The 19,944-nt window shown below is 42.9% G+C and overlaps 1 protein-coding gene across 4 annotated transcripts in view; it reads left to right on the top strand.

The window, feature by feature from the left end:
• Positions 1–19,944, top strand: part of THSD7A (thrombospondin type 1 domain containing 7A) — a 221,815-nt gene that overhangs the window by 76,982 nt on the left and 124,889 nt on the right. For all 4 annotated transcript variants that reach the window (XM_080974550.1, XM_080974552.1, XM_080974549.1 and 1 more), the window contains exons 3-4: positions 7,112–7,943; positions 19,050–19,298. In XM_080974550.1, coding sequence (XP_080830676.1) covers positions 7,112–7,943; positions 19,050–19,298 — 1,081 coding nt within the window. The remainder of the gene's footprint in view (positions 1–7,111; positions 7,944–19,049; positions 19,299–19,944) is intronic.

Below are 19,944 nucleotides of genomic sequence, written 5' to 3'. Positions count from 1 at the left end.
AAGTTAGCTGTGGCTGCCTCTGCATTGTCACCATAGGGAAATAAATGTGTATGGAAATGCAGTGCTTCATTTTCAAAGCTGCAGAATTCCATTCTTATACTTCTGCAACTTTCCATCGCTCTGGCCCTTCTTCCCTTGAAGTTTCCTTCTCTCCCCCTGCTGTGTTAAGAGTTTCCTCTCTCCAGCACTTAACAAGCTCCTGCCTCAGCTCAGCAACTCATCAGATTGGACAGTAAAATACTTTATAAAAACCTTCCAGGTTCTTATGTGCTCTGTTTGTAGCATGTTTTATGGTCTTGTTTAAACCCCTTGCTTAAGCCTAAAGTGCCATCAGAGCTATAAGATACAGCTAAATTTATGCTGTCATTTATCACCTTTTCCAGTTCTACACTTGAAAGCACTTTTTCTCATTTACATTGCTTCGGGTCCTGTGTCATGCCGCAATAATGTAATTCTATTTGCTTACCGTTTGCAGTTGCAGGAATAGATTGGTTTGTGGGGACCTGGGGGTGGGGGGGGGGAAGGCAGGGGCTGACATGTTTTAGGCCATCAAGAACCGTTCGATATGCTGCAGTCTCTTTTGAATGTGGGATTGCTTCAAGACTCTTGTCACACAAAAGCAAGTAATGCTTCATCTAGAGTAGGCCAGCAGCAGCCTGGTCTGTAAAAAGGAGGTCTGCTTAATTGGACACACACAGTATATGCAAGGTGTGGTAATGTGATAAGACAGAGACTTGCAGTGTGGCAGGTAGAAGAGCTTGCTTTGCGTTTGGCTGAGATAACGTTGCATTGCGTGGTGATTTTATGCATTTCTGTCTCCTTCTCTCCAAATGCGGGCAGTGTTCCTCGGTAAAACTCCACACGTTGACACCCTACGCTCGCCTGCGATGTAAATACAGTCGGAACAAAACGCATACAGCAACAGTCATGTCATTTGTGGGAGGTTGTTTAGAGATAAACTAGGGTAATCTTGCTGAAATGTATTTGCGCTTAAAACATACATTTATTTTGCTGGCTATCTAGCTAAACCTTGGAAACCCTAATTCAAACTTTAATCTGCCAAAAACACACAGGGTTTTTCATGTGCTGAATCTGTCTCTGCCAGCTGGCATTGCTATCAAGGATGTAATGCTCAAGGTTTTAAAGTCTGCGAGCAAAATGTTTGACTACCCAGTGTCTTTTTCTTCTGTAGTGCATTCTGTGGGGTTGAAGTGTTGTTGTTTTTTGCTTCAAATCTTCTGCAACACAGAGCGCAGAGACTAAAAGTGCCATATTCTATTAATAATCTGCACTCGGAGATTGTGTTATAAAATCTGTGTCAGTCCACATCCCACACAGCTATTGAAGACCAGTGAATGCTTTTTTTATATAATGCAAGAGCTGGTGGCAGAATAAAGGCTGCCTGTATCACAACGTGTGATGCATGTGCTGTGTAGGCTTGGCTGGGAAAATGGCACATCTGTTCTCCAGCAATATGCAAGTGGTGCTGCGGTTGTTGTTTTTAAATCAGTTTGGGGACATGTCCTTCAGTGCGCATCTCACTAAAGAAGCTTGTGATTGTAATTTGTGTCCTTCTATAGTCCCAATTGAGTGACAATAATGGGTAGAATGAATGGAAGGAGTGGGCAGCAGGACTGCAGTCTCTATTCTCTTTCCCCCATCCCCTCCTCCATGTGTTTAGCCTAAGTTCTGAAAAGAGTCTTTGCATGAGGAGGGACTTGGCCAGTTTCAGGATTCTCAGCTGTACATCAATAATCTGTACGCATGCAATTCATCTGAACTCAAAACTACCAAATTTGCACCCCCAAACCAGTATACAAGCTGCAACACAGCTTTCCTTTGAAATCCGTACTTTTCCACATTTTGTGATGCAGTTCTGCCTCCAAATAATGTGTGCAAAACGCTTTTGTTAGTGAAAAGTGCACACACAGATACACACACTAAAATAATGTGCAAGAATGCATCATAGTAATTGAATGCAGAAAAGCATATATGCTAGGCAAGATTACATGCAAATGTGTATATTAGGAAAAATATTAAATGAAAATGCATGTACATTTCCATGTAAACTTTGTTTCTCAGAAACATAAATGTATATGGTGATTGGGCAAATTGAATTTAAGACTGGAAAAATGAGAAGCTAAGAGACAATGAAATTGACAGATTTGTCCATCTCTGCAACTTTGTGCACATTTTGCTCACAGTTTCAGGAACAGTCACCATAATGCACCTCCCTAACCCCAGCCCACACATTCTGTGAATGAGTTAAAAGTCCTTGCAATTATTGTTCAAGCTTTGAAAGGTTGTTGCAATAGTATTTCAGATATGCTGGCTTGAGAACAGATGGTTAAACTAGAGGCAGCAGAACATTTATGTGTGCATCTTGGAAAAAATGGGTCCATTCACACTGCTATAGCTTTGGAACCTTCTCATAAACTGCAGACCTTTCTGAAGCACAGTGAAGTATGGCAAGGGCCAAAGAGAAGGAGGGGACAAGAATATAGTTTGACTGGGTAAGTGGAGTTCATTGTAGGCTATTGTGGGTTTCCTTCTAGTCCAAAATACCAAATCTAGCCTTGAACAAATAGGTGGGAAAGGGAGCTGTAACTTTATGGATGGTAGAACATCTGTGTTACATGCAGAAGATCCTAGGTTTAATCCCTGACAAATCCAGGTAGGCTTGAGAAAGACTGCTCTCTGAAATATTGGAAAGCTCTATCTGGTAGTTTCAGGAGCGTGTTGATGGTGTAGATAGAAATCAATGCAAACCTGAGAACGTACTTCAAGCACAAGCAATGAAGTCTTTGGGTGGTGAAAATTGTTTCTGCCAATGAATACTGTCGTTTTCATCTAAAATAATTCTGCTAGAAACTTCCCAACTAGGCTGAATGTTATGAATATGTAACAGTAATACTGTCTCCTTTACACGTAGCCAGAAGCAGGATCTGAGATGGCATTGCTTCAATGACTAACAGTCAGTCAAAATGTTATTTGGAAACACTTCAAGGCCCTTGCAAATCCTGCTTCGTTATTCATCCAAGTAGTCCCATTTTAAATCTGTGTGATGATTGTTTTTTACCAATTTAGGATGCACAGCAAATTCTAGTGTTTTGACAATGAGAACATGTGCCCGGCACATTCTGCAGGTCATTTTCTTTCCCTCACTGCCTAGTTTTGTTGTTGCAAACTTAATTGTTGCCTGAATGCTTCGTTGAACTGATAGCAGTAAACTCAAAGTCGTGCCTTTACTCTTGAGCGCCAGAGCAAAAACAAAACAAAACTTCCTACCATTCTGTTTGATTTAATTAATTAGAGATCTATGGATTAATTTGGTTTAATTAATCATTGCCCCAAGTTTCACTAGGCCACCAGACTGCAGAGTCTGAGAATTGTTGCTGGTACCTACAAAAACACAAACTTGGGGGGGGGGGGAATCCCTTTTGCATGTAAAGAGGGATGCTTCTATGCTTCTGTAAGCCCCTCTGAAGTGATGGACAGCCAGTTCAAGGCATGGCAGTGGAGTAGTTTACATTGCAAATATAAACTCTCAGGACAATGGGCCACTTGTAACACAGAACAGTGGGTTGCATGTGCTTTTCACTCCCCTCCTGCTGCCCCACATCCTCTGTCCCGCTACCTCTTTATATTTCCCTTTGCCTCTTGTTGTCCAGCTCCCATTTTCCCACTGTGACAATGCATTCATGTCCAGTCATGTGTTCCTCTCCAGCCCATTCCACTACAGCATGGTTGGGGAACCTCAGTGCCAGTGGCCAAATGTGCCCTTCCAGGGCTTATTTTCCAGTAGCTGTGCTGTCTCCCAGTCCTTCTTTGCACTCTCCTTGAGTGCTTTTTCCTGCTGGAATGTGTGATTAGTAATGTCTCTTGCTCACGTGTGTAGAAAGTAGGATACAGCCTACTGTGGAAGTGTAAGAGTGACATCCATTGTTCTGACCACTTTTGTCTTTGGCCCCACCTACTACCACTGACGGGACACAGGTGGTGCTGTGGGTTAAACCACAGAGCCTAGGGCTTGCCGATCAGAAGGTCAGTGGTTCAAATCCCCGTGACGGGGTGAGCTCCCGTTGCTAGCTCCCTGCTCCTGCCAACCTAGCAGTTCGAAAGCACGTCAAAGTGCAAGTAGATAAATAGGTACTGTTCTAGCGGGAAGGTAAATGGCATTTCCGTGCGTTGCTCTGGTTTCGCCAGAAGCGGCTTAGTCATGCTGGCCACATGACCCGGAAGCTGTACGCCGGCTCCCTCGGCCAATAAAGCGAGATGAGCACCGCAACCCCAGAGTTGGTCACGACTGGACCTAATGGTCAGGGGTCCCTTTACCTTTACCTTTTACTACCACTGAAAGGTAGCTGCTGGAAGGTAACCCACAATGGGGCTCACAGACTGAAAAAGCTTCCATACCTCTGCACAACGTACTAACATTCCCTTGCCCACCTTGAGACCTTCTACTTTCCCATCTCTCCCCTTTCAGTGTATCCCCTTCTCCGTTCTCAGCCAAATTCTCAACCACAAATTCTCCTTTTCTTTCATGAGTTTTAGTGAAGCACAGCTTTGTCCTTTTACACTTAAGCATGTGCAGTCACACCTCTTCCACACCTACAGTACACCTCCTTAAAAGCTAGGCAAATTAAGAATGATCATCTTGTAGACGTGTCCAGAGCCAGCCGCTTTAAGTCACTTGCTACAAAAACAAGGGAAACGTCTTGTGTCACCTTAAAGCATGGGTAGGCAAACTAAGGCCCGGGGGCTGGACCCAGCCCAATCGCTTTCTAAATCTGACCCACGGACGGTTTGGGAATCAGTGTGTTTTTACATGAGTAGAATGTGTCTTTATTTAAAATGCATCTCTGGGTTATTTGTGGGGCATAGGAATTTGTACATTTCCCCCCCAAAATATAGTCCGCCCCCCCTGCTGAAAAGTTTGCTGACCCCTGCCTTAAAGACTTAACACATTCTGTATGCCATAAGCTTTTTGGACTCAAGTTAACTTCACAATGTTTTCTACTCTGCTAAATACTGATCCTCCCCCTTAAAAACAGAATACGTTAAAGCAGTCAACTGCAGCCATGGGTTTACATCTCGCTCCTCCTCCTGCCCCCTAGCATCTAATTAAGGCAGGGTATGCAATATTTTAGACTCCATATTACTGACTCTGCCCATTTTAAGGCTTTGGGGGACCAATGGGCTGAAATCTTGCTTGAGTTTCACCTTCCTTTTCACTTTACCATGCCTCAATGTCACACCCCCCCCCCCCAGGTGTTAAAAACAAAACTTACTCCAAAACCATATGCTCACAATCCTTTAAAGGCCTATCTATATTTGGCATCAGAAGCAGTATGTGAAGAATTTATGTTTGTAAAATTGAAAGACCAAAAAAAATTACGGTATATAGGCTCCACTTGTGTTGTATAGCTTTCCTTCAGTCTTTCTGGCTTCTGCATATGGGAATCTTTTTTTAATGTCAATTAATGTAAACACAAAATAACAAGTTTAAAGAAAACATTTACACACAACTGAAAAACTGTATCAGGATTGTTGTAAATGCTATCTCGTCTTATTCTCCCCAACTTTTATTGGCAGCTAATTCAGATGCGAGATTATGAATAGGAATTTCTCACGTGCTATCTCTCTGTAGAGAGAACAGATGACAGTCTTGACTGCAGGATTGTTGATGGTAATTTATTTTTAAAAATAAATAATTTGGAGGTTGCTCTTTTGCCTTCACAAGTTGAAAAGGCCAGATTGAGATAAAAAGGAAGCTATGACAACATTTGGAAAAGCTTCAAACATCTCCCTGCTGCAAACTGTCTCTAAAGCTTCAGAAGTTAATGAAATGCTTAAGTTCACAGGGGACAGAGAAACTGGAAGAAAAATTTGGTAAGCCCCTCACTAAAGCTTCTGCATCCTTTCCGGATGCTATGAAACTAAATTTATTTTCTTTTGACAGTATCTTAAAGACTCCATGGAGATATAATGTAGTATCTACAAAATGGGGCGGGACTAGTACAAAAAGAGCAACTCAAGCTCCCACTTCTGCTGTGCCCAAGTCCTAAGTGGTTGCAGACTGATAAGCAGGCCTATTTTGTTACTTGTCTTCAGCCACTCTAAAGCTAAACACATAGGCAAGGGCTGCAGCCACTTGCTGCTGGCTGAGAGGAACCTAGGGAGGATCTGAATCATGTCAGAAGCAACTGATGCTAGAGCTGATTTGGAATTAACCTCTCTCAAGGAAGCTTACTGGCCCCATCATTTGATTCTTCCCCAGCAAAGGCAGAAAGGAGGAAGAAAGGGGCCAGCGACTGTTTTTGTTGAGGTGCGAAAGTATCCTACTTAAAAAAACAACAAGTCTAATTGTTGATGCATTATCCAACAATGACAGTTTGCATTTCTGCGGTGTGTTTAATTTAGGCAATTTGTGGCAAAGTTACATTGTGCCCCCCCTCCCCGCATCATGTTTGTTTTGTGATTTTCCACATTAGATTTGTTTATGCAACTTCTGTTAGTGGGGTTCTGGGATGGGGAGTAACGTGGCAGTGCTTTATGGTCATTGTTGGTCATCGTTGATGTGGACTTCTCCGTGTGTAAGACCTGGGCAGTTGCCTCCCATCCCACCCAAAATATGTGTATCATATGGTTCACTTCTCAGTTCACGCTACTGCTTTATACCATTTTCTAGCACTGGGTAGATCGCTAAAGGAGGGAGAACTTAATAGGAAATGTATGCAAAATTCCACATGTAACATGATAGCAGAAATCACTAAGGCCACATTAATTCTTTAAATTTTGATAACATGACCTCTCTCAGAAGAATGCCAGGAGTTCAGATATTTATACTGCATGAAGCAAAATCCAAATACATTCCCAATCTGCGGAAAGATGAGAAAAATGTGGCACAGAACTATAGTTGTGTGCTTTTCCATAGTCTGCATGGTGTGCGAAGTGACACCAACAGCTATCCCTCATTAATTTTAACGATGTAGAGAGTCTGGCATATATTGAACCTTAACTTGGTCATCTTCCTACTTGCGTCTTAATGAGGAAACAGCAATTGGAATGCCAGATATTTCAATCTCCACTCCTCTCTTTGTTTTCCCAGGTCCATGGGGCAGGTGCATGGGAGATGAATGTGGCCCAGGAGGCATCCAAACTCGAGCGGTCTGGTGCGCCCACGTGGAAGGATGGACCACGCTGGTCACGAACTGCAGGCAGGCAGAGAGGCCGGACAACCAGCAGAACTGCTTCCGGGTTTGTGACCGGCACAAGAAGCTATATGACTGGCAGCTGGGCGACTGGAATCCGTGCCAGCCAGTTCTTTCAAGGAGCGTCGAAAAACCCGCGGAGTGCGTCCGAGGGGAAGAAGGGATTCAGAGGAGACACATCACCTGTGTCCAGAAATCAAATGGTGTTGTTGCTGAGGACACTATATGTGAGTACTTTGAACCGAAGCCTCAGCTAGAACAGGGATGCCTCATCCCTTGCCGGCAGGACTGCATTGTGTCCGAATTCTCGGCTTGGTCAGAGTGCTCCAAGACCTGTGGCAAAGGGCTGATGCATCGCGCCCGCCACATTGTTGCCCCACCCCAATACGGAGGCTCTGCCTGTGCTAACCTGACTGAGTTCCAGGTTTGCAACTCGTCTCCATGCAGCGCTGAGGAAAGCATGTACAGCCTGAATGTGGGGCCCTGGAGTTCCTGTTCGGTGCCCCACACACGTCACATAAGGCAAGCTAGGAAACGAGGGAAGAACAAAGAAAAGGAAAAGGACAAGGAGAAAGCGATAAGGGATCCGGAAGCCCGTGAGCTTCTGAAGAAGAAAAGGAACCGTAACAGACAGAACAGACAGGAGAACAAATATTGGGACATACAGATTGGATATCAGACGAGGCTGGTGATGTGCACTCACAGGAATGGGAAGACTGTTGCCTTGAGGTAAGCCTATTTTTCCTCAACTTAATTCTCTACAGGCAGTGAGGATTTTGAGTGTGTTCCATCGATGTGCGGGTCATTTTGGACCTGGGAGAGGGCAGGATGGGGGCGGGGTGTAACAGGGTGAACGCAGGCATATGTGGACTCTGCTGATACGCACAGGGACCACGGACACAGCTCCTGCACAAATTGGGGGGTTGTGTGTATCTCTTTTTAAAGTTCTCCCCTTTTAAAGCTTGGTGGCAACCGCCCATGCATGAATCAAGGCCAATGGGAGTGGATAAAGGGGAAATTGGGGGTGGGGGTGAGTACCTGTGGGAGAACGGTAGTGGGTAAACCAGCGTTGCTGTCCCTTCAACCTTTACACGATTTAAAGTATGGCTCTTGTACATTTTATTTGGTGTCCAGGGTTTAGATGAGAATGATAGTGACCAGGATGCACAATGCCAGTGGAATGCTATGCAAACTGCAGAGAGTTGAAACCCGTAAATCATTGTAGCATATAGGACAACGGACTAATCACTTCAGTAGAAGTCGCAGTGTTTTGAAATGTCAATTAAGAACGGATATACAAATTACAGATCTTAAAGAGGAAATTGTTTTGGAAGGCCATCATGCAAACTCAACTTGACCAAATTCCCTAGACAAATCTGCACAACAAGGTAGAGAGATGGTGAACTACATAAATCAAAGTGTCCTTCATGCCTTTATTGCAGAATGAATAGAGGCCCTGTGAGAGTTGAAATGTTGGACCCAGTAATCATGTTCTCTATGCAATAAAGCATACAAGTTGCACTTTGAGATATACATACCACCCCTCCCCCACTGCCTTTGTTTTGCTCCTATGATTGGGAGTGGAAAAATAAGCTACACTTAGAATTCTTGAAAGTACAAGTGCAAAACCTGGGCAGAAAATTCTCAGTATCGTCTTTTCCAATTTTGCACGCCCTTTTCCTTATAGCGTGTTTGGGTATACATTCAGTTAACTTTTGTGAATGAGGTAGAGTTTTGTTTTTCATTACTAATTTGAGCAAGGAAATTGTTGTTGTTGTTGTCATTGTTGGCGGCATCCATCTGTCTTGAAAGATAATGGAGTGTGCCTCCAGGGGTGAAGTCAAACCGCTGGAGAATCACAGCGCCTGCTGTGGCTGCAGAGACCTCATACTCATAACTGCTGTTGCCTGTGTTGCTTTTGGTGTGTTAGCAGCACCGAAATGACCTCTTCAGGGTGCAGACCTGGGCAGTCAGTATGGAGGTCCTGGGCTGCCCAGATGACAAGACCCTCCTCTCGGCCTCACTGATGTGGTACAAAGGAAAACAGAGCAATACATTTGGTACCAGCTTGGCTGCAGGAGTTGCCAAAAGGAGGCATACAGTGCACCATCCAACTGTCTTAGTGACTTCCCTCTGGATTTGTGTAGGATTTACTCCTTAGCCATTTCTTCTCGCGAAGATATATTTTCAAATGGGGATATGTGAAACCCTCAATTATAAATGGGGAAAAACCAACGTTCCTGTGAGATCAGAATTTCAGTTATCTGGATAAGATTTTACATGCTCAGTTTGAATAAGCGTTCATGTTCAAATGAATGCCCCATGAACTTGATGTGGAGATTTATATATTTACATGCCCCATTTTCCTCTTTACTGTAATGCTTACCCATCAATCTTACCCACAGTTGATTGGAGATAACACAGTGTTCAATTGAACATCTGATTAGTAGGGTTTAAAACGCAGCCTTAAATTTTAGTCTGCACTCTTGTGCTCAGCATGTTGAAAGATTGCATCCTTGCCCTTTTTTATTTTGCTCTACTTGGTATTCTTTTGTACTTATTTAACTTGCATCGAGTGCCATTGGAAAACATTTTTAAAGTGGCCATTCAGTCAGTTCTCAAACTGGAAATGCGTAACAGAGGTTTTGCTGTTCGCTTACAACAATCCACTATGCTCTAATGTTCTAAGAGAGGCTTCACAACAATATACATTATGAAACGGGCAAAATAAATTACTCATGCTCATCTCCTTGCAAATGTTGTGACACTTGTCACGGAGGAAGTACAAATGGGCTTTCTTTCACAAGCCTCCCTTGATACAAGGTTCGCAGGGCTCAAGGAACATCCATGTCTTTATGCTGTCACTGCTCTGAACCAGAATCACCCAGCCACAGAGGACTCAACCAGATGTTTTGAGAGACACGAGGTTGCTGTTGCTCTTTGTTTCTTTCCCTCGTCTTTAGATAAACACTATGTGTGATGCGGCACAATTGTTCTGTGCAGTGCTTCCCCCCAGCCTCATATCACTGGCCGTCTGCAGTGGACATAGGGCATGGCACAGCAGGAATGAAGTTGCATTGTGAGTTATGTTCACCTAGATTGTGGCCAGAGACACAGAACAGTAGTGTAGGAACATAGGAAGCTGCCTTATGCTTCCAAGTCACACCATTGGTCCATCTAGCTCCGTACTGTTGACGTTGAGTGGCAACAGCTCTCTCAAACGGGGCATTCCTAATCCTCCTGGAGATGGTGGCAATTGAACCAGGGACCTTCTGCATGCAAAGCAGATGTTCTACCACTGAGACCATTTCTTAAAATCTAATGAAGCTGTAGCTTTCAGGGCATAGCAACCCATATGACCTGAAAGATAACGGGTCACAAGAAGACTCTGCAAACTAATGCATAGGAACAAAGCATTAGTCCATTCATAGAAGCATCTGGCAAAGTTTTCTTTTGAAGCAGCATTCATATGGTTCTATGAACGCCAGTGCAAATCCAGCAGATTTAAAAGGGCCAGCATTTCCCCGGAATTTCGGAATTGTTCTTGTTTCGGCCTTATATGTCAGATACTGAGATTCCTGCATTTCACAGCGTTGGGCTAGATTGCCCTTGGGGTCCCATCCAACTCTACAATTCTATGATTCTACTCCCACTGAATGACGGATGGCAATAATGTGCTTGTGTCTCAAACATAATTCTCTTAAGGGTATTTTTAAATAGTACATAAGTAGATGTGCCAGTTTTCTCATTGGTTACGGGACAGTTTATAGTTCATTGGTAAATCAAATACTTTGCATCAATGGTTGTTCCCTGCCTCCCTTTGCACTGCTGAAGAATGTGACTTAGGCCACATTTGCACCATACATTTAAAGCACCATGAAACCACTTTAAACAGTCATGGCTTCCCCCAGAGACTTCTAGGAGCTGTAGTTTCTTAAGGGTGCTAAGAGTTGTTAGAAGACTCCTATTCCCCTCCCAGAACTACAATTTTCAGAGTAGTTTAACAACCAATCCCTTGTTTCAGAGAAATCTGGGTATTGTAGCTCTGGCATGGGAATATTTTATTTATTATTTCATAAAAATTATATGCTGCTTGAATGCAAAACAAACAAGCAAACAAGCCTCAAAATGGTCTCCTCTAACAGCCCTCAGCTCCCTGATAATAGGAGTCTCTCAACGACTTACAGCACCCTTGACAAACTGCAGCTCCCAAGAGTTCTTTGGTGGAAGCCATGGCTGTTTAAAATGGTATCATAGTGTTTTAAATATATGGTGTGGATGTTGCAGCCTAAGTCACACTCTGGAGCAGTGCAGAGGGAGGCAGGGCCAGTCCCAGGTGTTAGCTGGAGCACAAAGGGACATCCTGTAGCATAGATCGTTGGCTGCAGGTAACAAAGCCCTCTCTCTCTCCAGGGATGGTGGTGAACTGGGAAAGAGAAGCTGGAGAGTTGTTGCCAATATTCAGCTAGGTGGACCAGAGATAGGGGCTCAGTGCAAAGCAGCTTTCATATACAAATGTCGGAATGCAAAACAAAGAATGGCAATGCCCAGTCTCAGAAGCAGTTATGTCTGTATTTGTAAAACCATTCCCTTTGACCTGCTGCGATATATCCATTTGCTGATACCCGGAAAGTGGCACTGGAACGTATTTCATCCCTTGCCTCTGGTAATTAAGGTGCCCAGTCTTTTTTCCAGATTGGTTTGAGGGATATTTCAGCCTGATCAATATGACAAGGCGAGTATCTGAAGGCATGGTCTGTTTTCATTACAGACCTTGCAGCGATCCATTTAAACAGAGAGTGAAGGCAAAAATTGGCCACAGGTGTGGATTTTCTTATCCCAGTTTTGAGAAAAGGATTGAGAGAGAATGAAGTCTCCTGAATCTGGCAGTTGTAACAAATAATAATAATAATAATAATAATAATAATAATACCCTGCCCATCTGGCTGGGCTACCCCAGCCACTCTGGGTGGCTCCCAACAGAACACTAAAATCAGAATAAAACTTCAAACATTAAAAACTTCACTAAACAAGGCTGCCTTCAGCTGTCTTCTAAAAGTTAGTTGTTTGTTTCCTTGACATCTGACGGGAGGGCGTTTCACAGGGCGGGCGGTCCTACAAAGAAGACCCTCTGCCTGGTTCCCTGTAACCTCACTTCTCGCAGGAAGGGAACTGCCAGAAGGCCCTCGGACCTGGACCTCAGTGTCCGGGCTGAACGATGGGGGTGGAGATGCTCCTTCAGGTATACTGGGCCAAGGCCATTTAGGGCTTTAAAGGTAGCACCAACACTTTGAATTGTGCTCAGAAACATACTGGGAGCCAATGTAGGTCTTTCAGGACTGGTGTAATATGGTCTTGGCAGCCACTCTCAGACACCAGTCTGGCTGCCGCATTCTGGATTAGTTGTAGTTTCCGGGTCACCTTCAAAGGTAGCCCCACATAGAGCGCATTGCAGTAATCCAAGCGGGAGATAACTAGAGCATGCACCACTCTGGCGAGACAGTCTGCGGGCAGGTAGTGTTTCAACCTGCACACCAGATGTGTATAGAGACATCCTGGAGGCCTACATGGGGGCAAAACTCCTAACCACCCTCTCCACAATTTCATGAGCCTCCCTTGTATTTCTTAATACGTAGCATTTATATAATGCCTTAGAAGGTTCATAGCATTTTATGGACTTTTTATCTGTGTAAATCTTACAACCACCCCATAAGGTGACCAATATTATCTCCATATTTCATATTTGCCTAATAGGTTTATGGCAGAGATAAGAGCTGAAATTTGGAATTTGTGGGCTTCCACTCATGGTTTCCGGCACTACGCCACAACTAGCCGTGTTGTCCGGCCCCATCTTGCTTCTTCTAAGATGGGACACCTTTCAGTACAGGATTCCAGTTATGAGCTGTGAAAGGAGCACAGGCTGGGGAATACAGCTGTGCTTCATGACCCCTGCTTGGTAGTGCTGGACCCTGTACTGGACCCGGTACTAAAATTACCAGGTTACTGCCAAAAGAGATGGAACTTTGTGTTATTTTTTTTCTTTTTCTTTAAAGCATACAGATACTCTTGAATGACCAAACATATGCAGTGTGGACTGCACTCAGTGGGAAAAAAAGTAATTCGTTTTATTTCCTTTTAATTTTGAAACAAAATAATTTCCGATGGAAAATGAAAATCATGTTTATGAATGCTCAGGTTATATAGGACACTAAAAGGAGGAGAATTAAAGCAGAGAAATGCTGCCCACAATAAAGGAATAAACAGCGTAGAGTAGTTCCCTAGACAGCTGCAGAATATGAAACCCCCAAGCCCTCAGGAATGTGGAACCCCCTCATCATGTAGAGTTAATGGTCTACAGCCGAACAGTCTTGCATTACTAGTGTGAAAGCTGCTGTTACTTATTTAACCTGGAATTATTGTGCTCTTTGTATGTAGGAGGTGGGTTCCCCACCCCCTCTCATTTTAAAGCTGGAAATAACAACTCAGCATTCAATTGTTTCATTTCTGTCATGTACCCAGAGATTATGTTGGCAGCATTCTCCCTGATGAATTTAGTTACGTTATTCATTCCAGAACAATGGAGGAGTCAGTATGTAATCAAAAGGGAAATCAAGTAGGGGAAAATAAATGTTAACAGTTCTAGTGTGCTGGGAATAAAAAGTAATGGGGGGAAATGCCAAAAAAAGGGTAAAATGACAAGAAGCTCCAGCATAAAAAGGCAATACCGTTGAGAGTGAGGGGAAGTTAAGCCAGGGGAGTACAGTGGTACCTCAGGTTAAGTACTTAATTTGTTCCGGAGGTCCATACTTAACCTGAAACTGTTCTTAACCTGAAGCACCACTTTAGCTAATGGGGGTCTCCTGCTGCTGCCGCGCCGCCGGAGCATGATTTCTGTTCTCATCCTGAAGCAAAGTTCTTAACCTGAAGCACTATTTCTGGGTTAGCGGAGTCTGTAACCTGAAGCGTATGTAACCTGAGGTACCACTGTACTCTACAGAGTGAAGGTTTTTGTTTTTTTAAAAAAAATAAATAAAAATCCTGAGCCTTTTGTTACCACTTATATGGGAGCAGCTTGGAGACCATTCCACCCAGAAAGAGCTCCATACAGCTGTAACAGCCCCCAGGAAACTGGATAAACACTGGCTTAGAGAAACTGGCTTAGTGGTCTCCTTCCACATATTCCCTGGCTTCTCTTGGTGCTCAGCAGAAGAGGGAAGGAGAGGCATTGCATGTGGATGTGGCAAATGATATTTTCCTTCTAAATATCAGCCCTGACACAGGAGTATTTGCTGTAGAGAGCAGTCTGACCATGGCTAAAAACCAGTACAGTGGTACCTTGCAAGACGAATGCCTCGCAAGACGAGAAACTCGCAAGACGAAAGAGTTTTTCATTTTTTGAGTTGCTTCACAAGACGAATTTCCCTATGGGCTTGCTTCGCATGACGAAAACGTCTTGCGAGTTTGTTTCCTTTTTCTTAAAACCGTTAATACCGTTAAAACCGTGCTTCGCAAGACGAAAAATTCGCAAGGCGAAAAAACTCGCAGAACGAATTAATTTCGTCTTGCGAGGCACCACTGTATTTTGAAACAAGCAGCTGAAGCCTAATAGGTTTCAGGAGAGCACAAAACAGAAGAGACCACAATTCAATGACAGTTGCCCTGAAGACATATTTTGATAAACCTTTTCTTAGTCTGTTTTTTAGGTCATCCTCTATCCAGTTTCTGCTACTTGTTGATGCAAACCCCTTACCCTTCCTTTGACCTTACGTTGGATTTCCAGAACAACACTCAGTATAGTTTCTATTTAGCCATCCGAAAGCAGACCAAGTAATGGAAAATTCTATTAGGACAGACTTTTCTTTTCAAATTAGCATTTTAACCCTTTTGCATATGTATCTGTGTTCACCACCATGCAGACACCTTTGCATATGGTAATCCATCATAACTCAGGATGAAATGGTTTGGACTTGCCGTACAAGTTTTCCCATTATATATGTTAGTATCTTTATTGGTTTGAAGCACAGAGTTTGGTTAATGGGAATAATGTATTATTCATACATTATTTCCATTAATATATTATTGAAGCACATGGTTTGGTCAATGGGAACCTTTTGAGCTAACTCACCACTGTAAGTTTCACTTTGGGTTTTTGAGAGTCAGACTTGGGTTATCTGTCTACAACATGCTATAATTCTTGCAGCCTTTTACCTGATGGTGATATTTGACACTTGCCATCAGCTTCAATTTCTCCCTAGGCAATTATCGTTGTCTCAATTCACCCCATGGTATTCACGTTAAGTGAAAAGCTGCATCCACCACTAAAAGCAGGCTGGGAGTTAATGTTTGCATTTTACTTCTTGGTAGGGAATCTAGAGCCAATTTAGGAAACTTACACTTTCTAAAGTGAGCGCCACATGAAGTACAGCTATGCCTTCTGCTATGCATTCCTGCGCATAATGTCTCCCTTCCCCCAGCAAGCACTGATCTATAGGTCATTCTGGTTCTTCAGTTCATTGCTAGAATAGTGCAGAATCTGGATTTTTAAAAAGGTGAAATGACATTTACCATACCCAAACTTTGAGAATAGCATGGCAAAAGTTTCCATGAAACTACATCCTCTGCCTTTTTCACAATAGTTGCCCTCATTTCAGGCAGAATTTTTCAGGCAGGAAATACTGAGGATATGGTGCTAGGTAGCAGTGGAGATTGTAAAAAATGACATATGTGGGGCAAACAGTTTGCACCTGTTCATTCTCCCTCCTACCACCAAGATGCTCCCCAGTTTTGCAATTAGTCAACATGACAATACATATAAAGCATTTTTCACCTCCTTACTCTAACTGCTACATGTCTGAGTACAGTGGTACCTCGGGTTAAGAACTTAATTTGTTCCGGAGGTCCGTTCTTAACCTGAAACTGTTCTTAACCTGAAGCACACTTTAGCAAATGGGGCCTCCTGCTGCTGCCGCCACGCCGCCGGAACAAAATTTCTGTTCTTATCCTGAAGCAAAGTTCTTAACCTGAAGCACTATTTCTGGGTTAGCGGAGTCTGTAACCTGAAGCGTATGTAACCTGAAGCGTATGTAACCCGAGGTACCCCTGTACCTTCAAAAGCAAAAAGGTAAAATGTAAAATGTGAATGTTTACGCAGGATAAGTCCCATTCTGTTCCATTGGGCATACTCCCTAGTCAAGGACTGCAGCTCTAAGAAAAGTTTTTGAGTGTCAATTTGTGATTCTTACACATATTTATCAACTTATAAGCAGTGTGAAATGCTGTTATGTAAATAAATAGTAAATAAGTTTGGGTCCCCCCCCCCTATTAAATAACAGCAGTTTTGACAAATGTGACAATGTGTTCTTCATCAGTATATACTATTGTTTGTAATCAGTTCTTTTTTCTAAAAAAATGTTTACAGGTACTCGCATTTCCCTACTCATATTGAAATACTGCCCATCAATAAGACCAAACTTAGATTCACAAAATGTTTAGGGGTATGCGTACCTCTGCGTACCCCCAGAAAAAAGCACTGCTTGTAATAAAATAAGAATGGGTTCCCTAGTGATTGTAATGCATTCTTCCTGGATTCCCCTTAACTATTCTCAAGGAAATTAATAGCAGGAACTCTGCAATTTCTTTCATCTCTTTCTTCCTTCAAAATCAACAGTCTGGTTTTGCGGAGTTCGTAAACCAAATAGTTTGTAAACAGGGCTGTTCTTAAACCGAGGTACCACTGTACTATGATACCCAAAGGAATTCTGGGTATAATAGTTTGTTAATCATGCTGAGAGTTGTTGGGAGACCCCTATTCCCTTCCTAGAGCTACAATTTCCAGAGTGGTTCAGTCAATTCTCCTTCCCAGGGAGCTCTGGGAATTGTAATTCTCAGTACCCTTAACAAAAACTACGGCTCACAGAATTATTTTGAGGGAAGCCATGACCATTTAAAGTGGTATCGTAGTGCTTTAAATGTATGGGGTGAATGTGGTCTAAGACGCCACAATAATTTTTCGTTTGCCTCTCAATTATTGATTGACTTCACATATAGCTATAAGGATGAGACTCTATGTGTATTCACAGTGATTTCTGCAGTCCTTGCTGCGTGAGGAAGCTGTCATAGCAGCTGTTGGTTATCTGAACTGTGGAATATATTTGTGTGATGAACGCAGGCTCATTTGGCACTATTCATATGTCAGAAATCGTTGCCTCTATTTGTGCGTATCTATTACCACCACTTTTTTCTGCAGGGAACAATAATGGGTGCTTCCCCCCGCCCTAAAAAAATTAATCTCATTTGACTAGTGATTGACAGTTAACATTTTGTGCATTTCTAGTGATAGGCCTTAATGTCAGTTAAGCATATCACACTGAAGTGTAATACCATCCACAATGGAGAGCCAATAAGAAAGAGAGAGAGACAAAGGATGACACAGGAGACCCAGCCCATATGTTGCGCAATAGTGAGAGGAAAAGCAATTTAAAGGCAAAGGACAGCATGAACTGCTTGCACTACCTAATAACTAACAACCCGGGGTGGGGCTAGAAGCAATCCCCATTGGATATTGGCCTCTGTGCCCTATCACAATACCCTTTCTCTGTGTTGTCAAAGGGAGGCTTTTCCAGGTCTTACATTTGGTGGCACTTCCTCCCCGCTCCCCCGACCCACAAGCCCATTAAGCATCCTCTAGTTTGGGAAGCGGTATCGGAGGCCCTTTCTCTGCTTAGCTTCCCCTCCGCACTGTCATTTCTGCCAAGTGCCCAGGAGTCAATAATTGGGTTAAGAAAAGGACAGCAGCCATCATCTAATCAGCTGGTCCATGTGCAGATAAAGAAAGAACACTTTTGCTAAGAGGAAAACAAAAAAAAGGACTTAGGCTGCTGCATTTGGCAGCCAAGAGATTTAGTACAATTCCTTTCCATCAGCTGGCAGCTACCCAGTTTCCTGAGGAAAGGAAAGTAGAAATGTCCTCCATAGTGGCTGGTGGATAAGCAAAAACTAATTAATGAATGAATTAATTAAATGTTGGCTCTTTCCCAAATTCGGCTTCCTTTCACACTGCATACAGGAAGTGACATGGCCTCTGATCTAATCTGCCCTTGTGATTCTACCCAGCTGCAGACAGTTGTTGACCAGGGGCCTTCTTCCTCCCATGCTGAACATGAAATGTGCCTCTTCTAGAAGGTGGAGAAGTTTTGCCTACCCATCCACTTCTAGAAGGGATGGGACCTAATGTCTCTGAATATTGGCAGTAGGTCAACTATGAGGGATGAAACTGCTTACAAGTATTTTATGCCATGGATGTAAAAATTAACTGTATTTCAAATGAGAATATTAATCAGCTCTGCCCCATATAAAAAGCTAATAGAATTGTAAACCATTTGTTGACATCAATTAGGCAGTGTACTAAGATGACTTTTCTTAATTGGAAATGAATTGCCACAGATACATAGTTAAAGGCACATTGCTATACATACACACACTTTTAATTATCAGCTTGGCAATTATAATTTTAGAAATAACTACATTCTGACTCGCTCATTACTGTAATTTAATATGGCTCTTAATACAATCTTTCCTATTGGATCCAGCATAAATAATCTAAAGTATTAACAAGTTAGTTATCTTATTACAAACAGATTAAAGAAGCCTCTCCTCTAATTCTTGGTCATCTAAATTTCTAGAAAAAGGTGCAGAAATGTCTGTTTCATGAAGTAGAAATCACATCCCAGAATATATGGGTATAAGAAGGCACATTTTATTGTGCAGTGTGTATCATGCAGTCATAAAAAATAATAAATGCATACATTTTCTGAATACCTTAATGCTCTTTTACAGCTTTTGCCAACAAGAGACGCTACCAATTACCTTCCAGTCCTGTGTGATCACTAAGGAATGCCAGGTGTCAGAATGGTCTGAATGGAGTCCATGTTCCAAAACATGCTTTGATTTGACATCCCCTAAAGGAAATCGTACAAGAACACGGACCATTAAGCAGTTTCCTATTGGCAGTGAAAACGAGTGTCCAGAGCTAGAAGAAATGGAACAGTGCACGTCTCAAGGAGATGGGGTGGCTCCGTGTATCACGTAAGTATTGACATGTCCCTAGACCTTCAGCAATGGGTATGCCTGGGACTAATGTTATTCTTGCAGCCTGGGAGCTGCTGCAGGGGCCCTCTATTTTGCATTAGTGGGGTGATGTGTGAAGCCCAGGGTTACATTTCAGTTAAATAGTAATGGAAGGAGCCCTTTCTTTCTGCATGGGTCAGAGCTCCAGTGTGAGCTCCAGTCACATAGCCCTTGCCTTCTCCCATTACCCATTGGTGCGGGAAGGAACAATACTACTGAAGCTTCTATGCCACCAGACTAACATGTATCAGGCTTGCTTCAACTAATATGGAAATAGTTTCTGGTTTTCTACTGGGGTGTGCTTAAGTGTTCGGTACAGAATAGAAGGCCCCATACCTTAGTTGGTCAGTCAAGCTCATTCTTTTAGGGTGAAAGGAAGCAAATATTACAGTTATCCAAAACAGAGCTACCACATTCACATGTAGGGTATTTACAAGAATTTACAAGGATTCCAACATTTTATAAGGAATGGGTAAAATGACTTCAGCTATTTTATTTTTTTAACCCTGGGAAGGAGATTCTGGTTTTTCAAGGAATTGCTGTTGCCAGCAGTTGTGGTGATAGCAGCACTTGGAGAAGAGCTTTTTTTGGCCACCTCCAAATG

This window comes from Podarcis pityusensis (genome assembly GCF_964106645.2).
Source record: "Podarcis pityusensis genome assembly, chromosome: 12".
Taxonomy (NCBI): Eukaryota; Metazoa; Chordata; class Lepidosauria; order Squamata; family Lacertidae; genus Podarcis; species Podarcis pityusensis.
The sequence above is the reverse complement of the archived record's forward strand: the minus strand, read 5'-3'. Positions and strand labels throughout refer to the sequence as shown.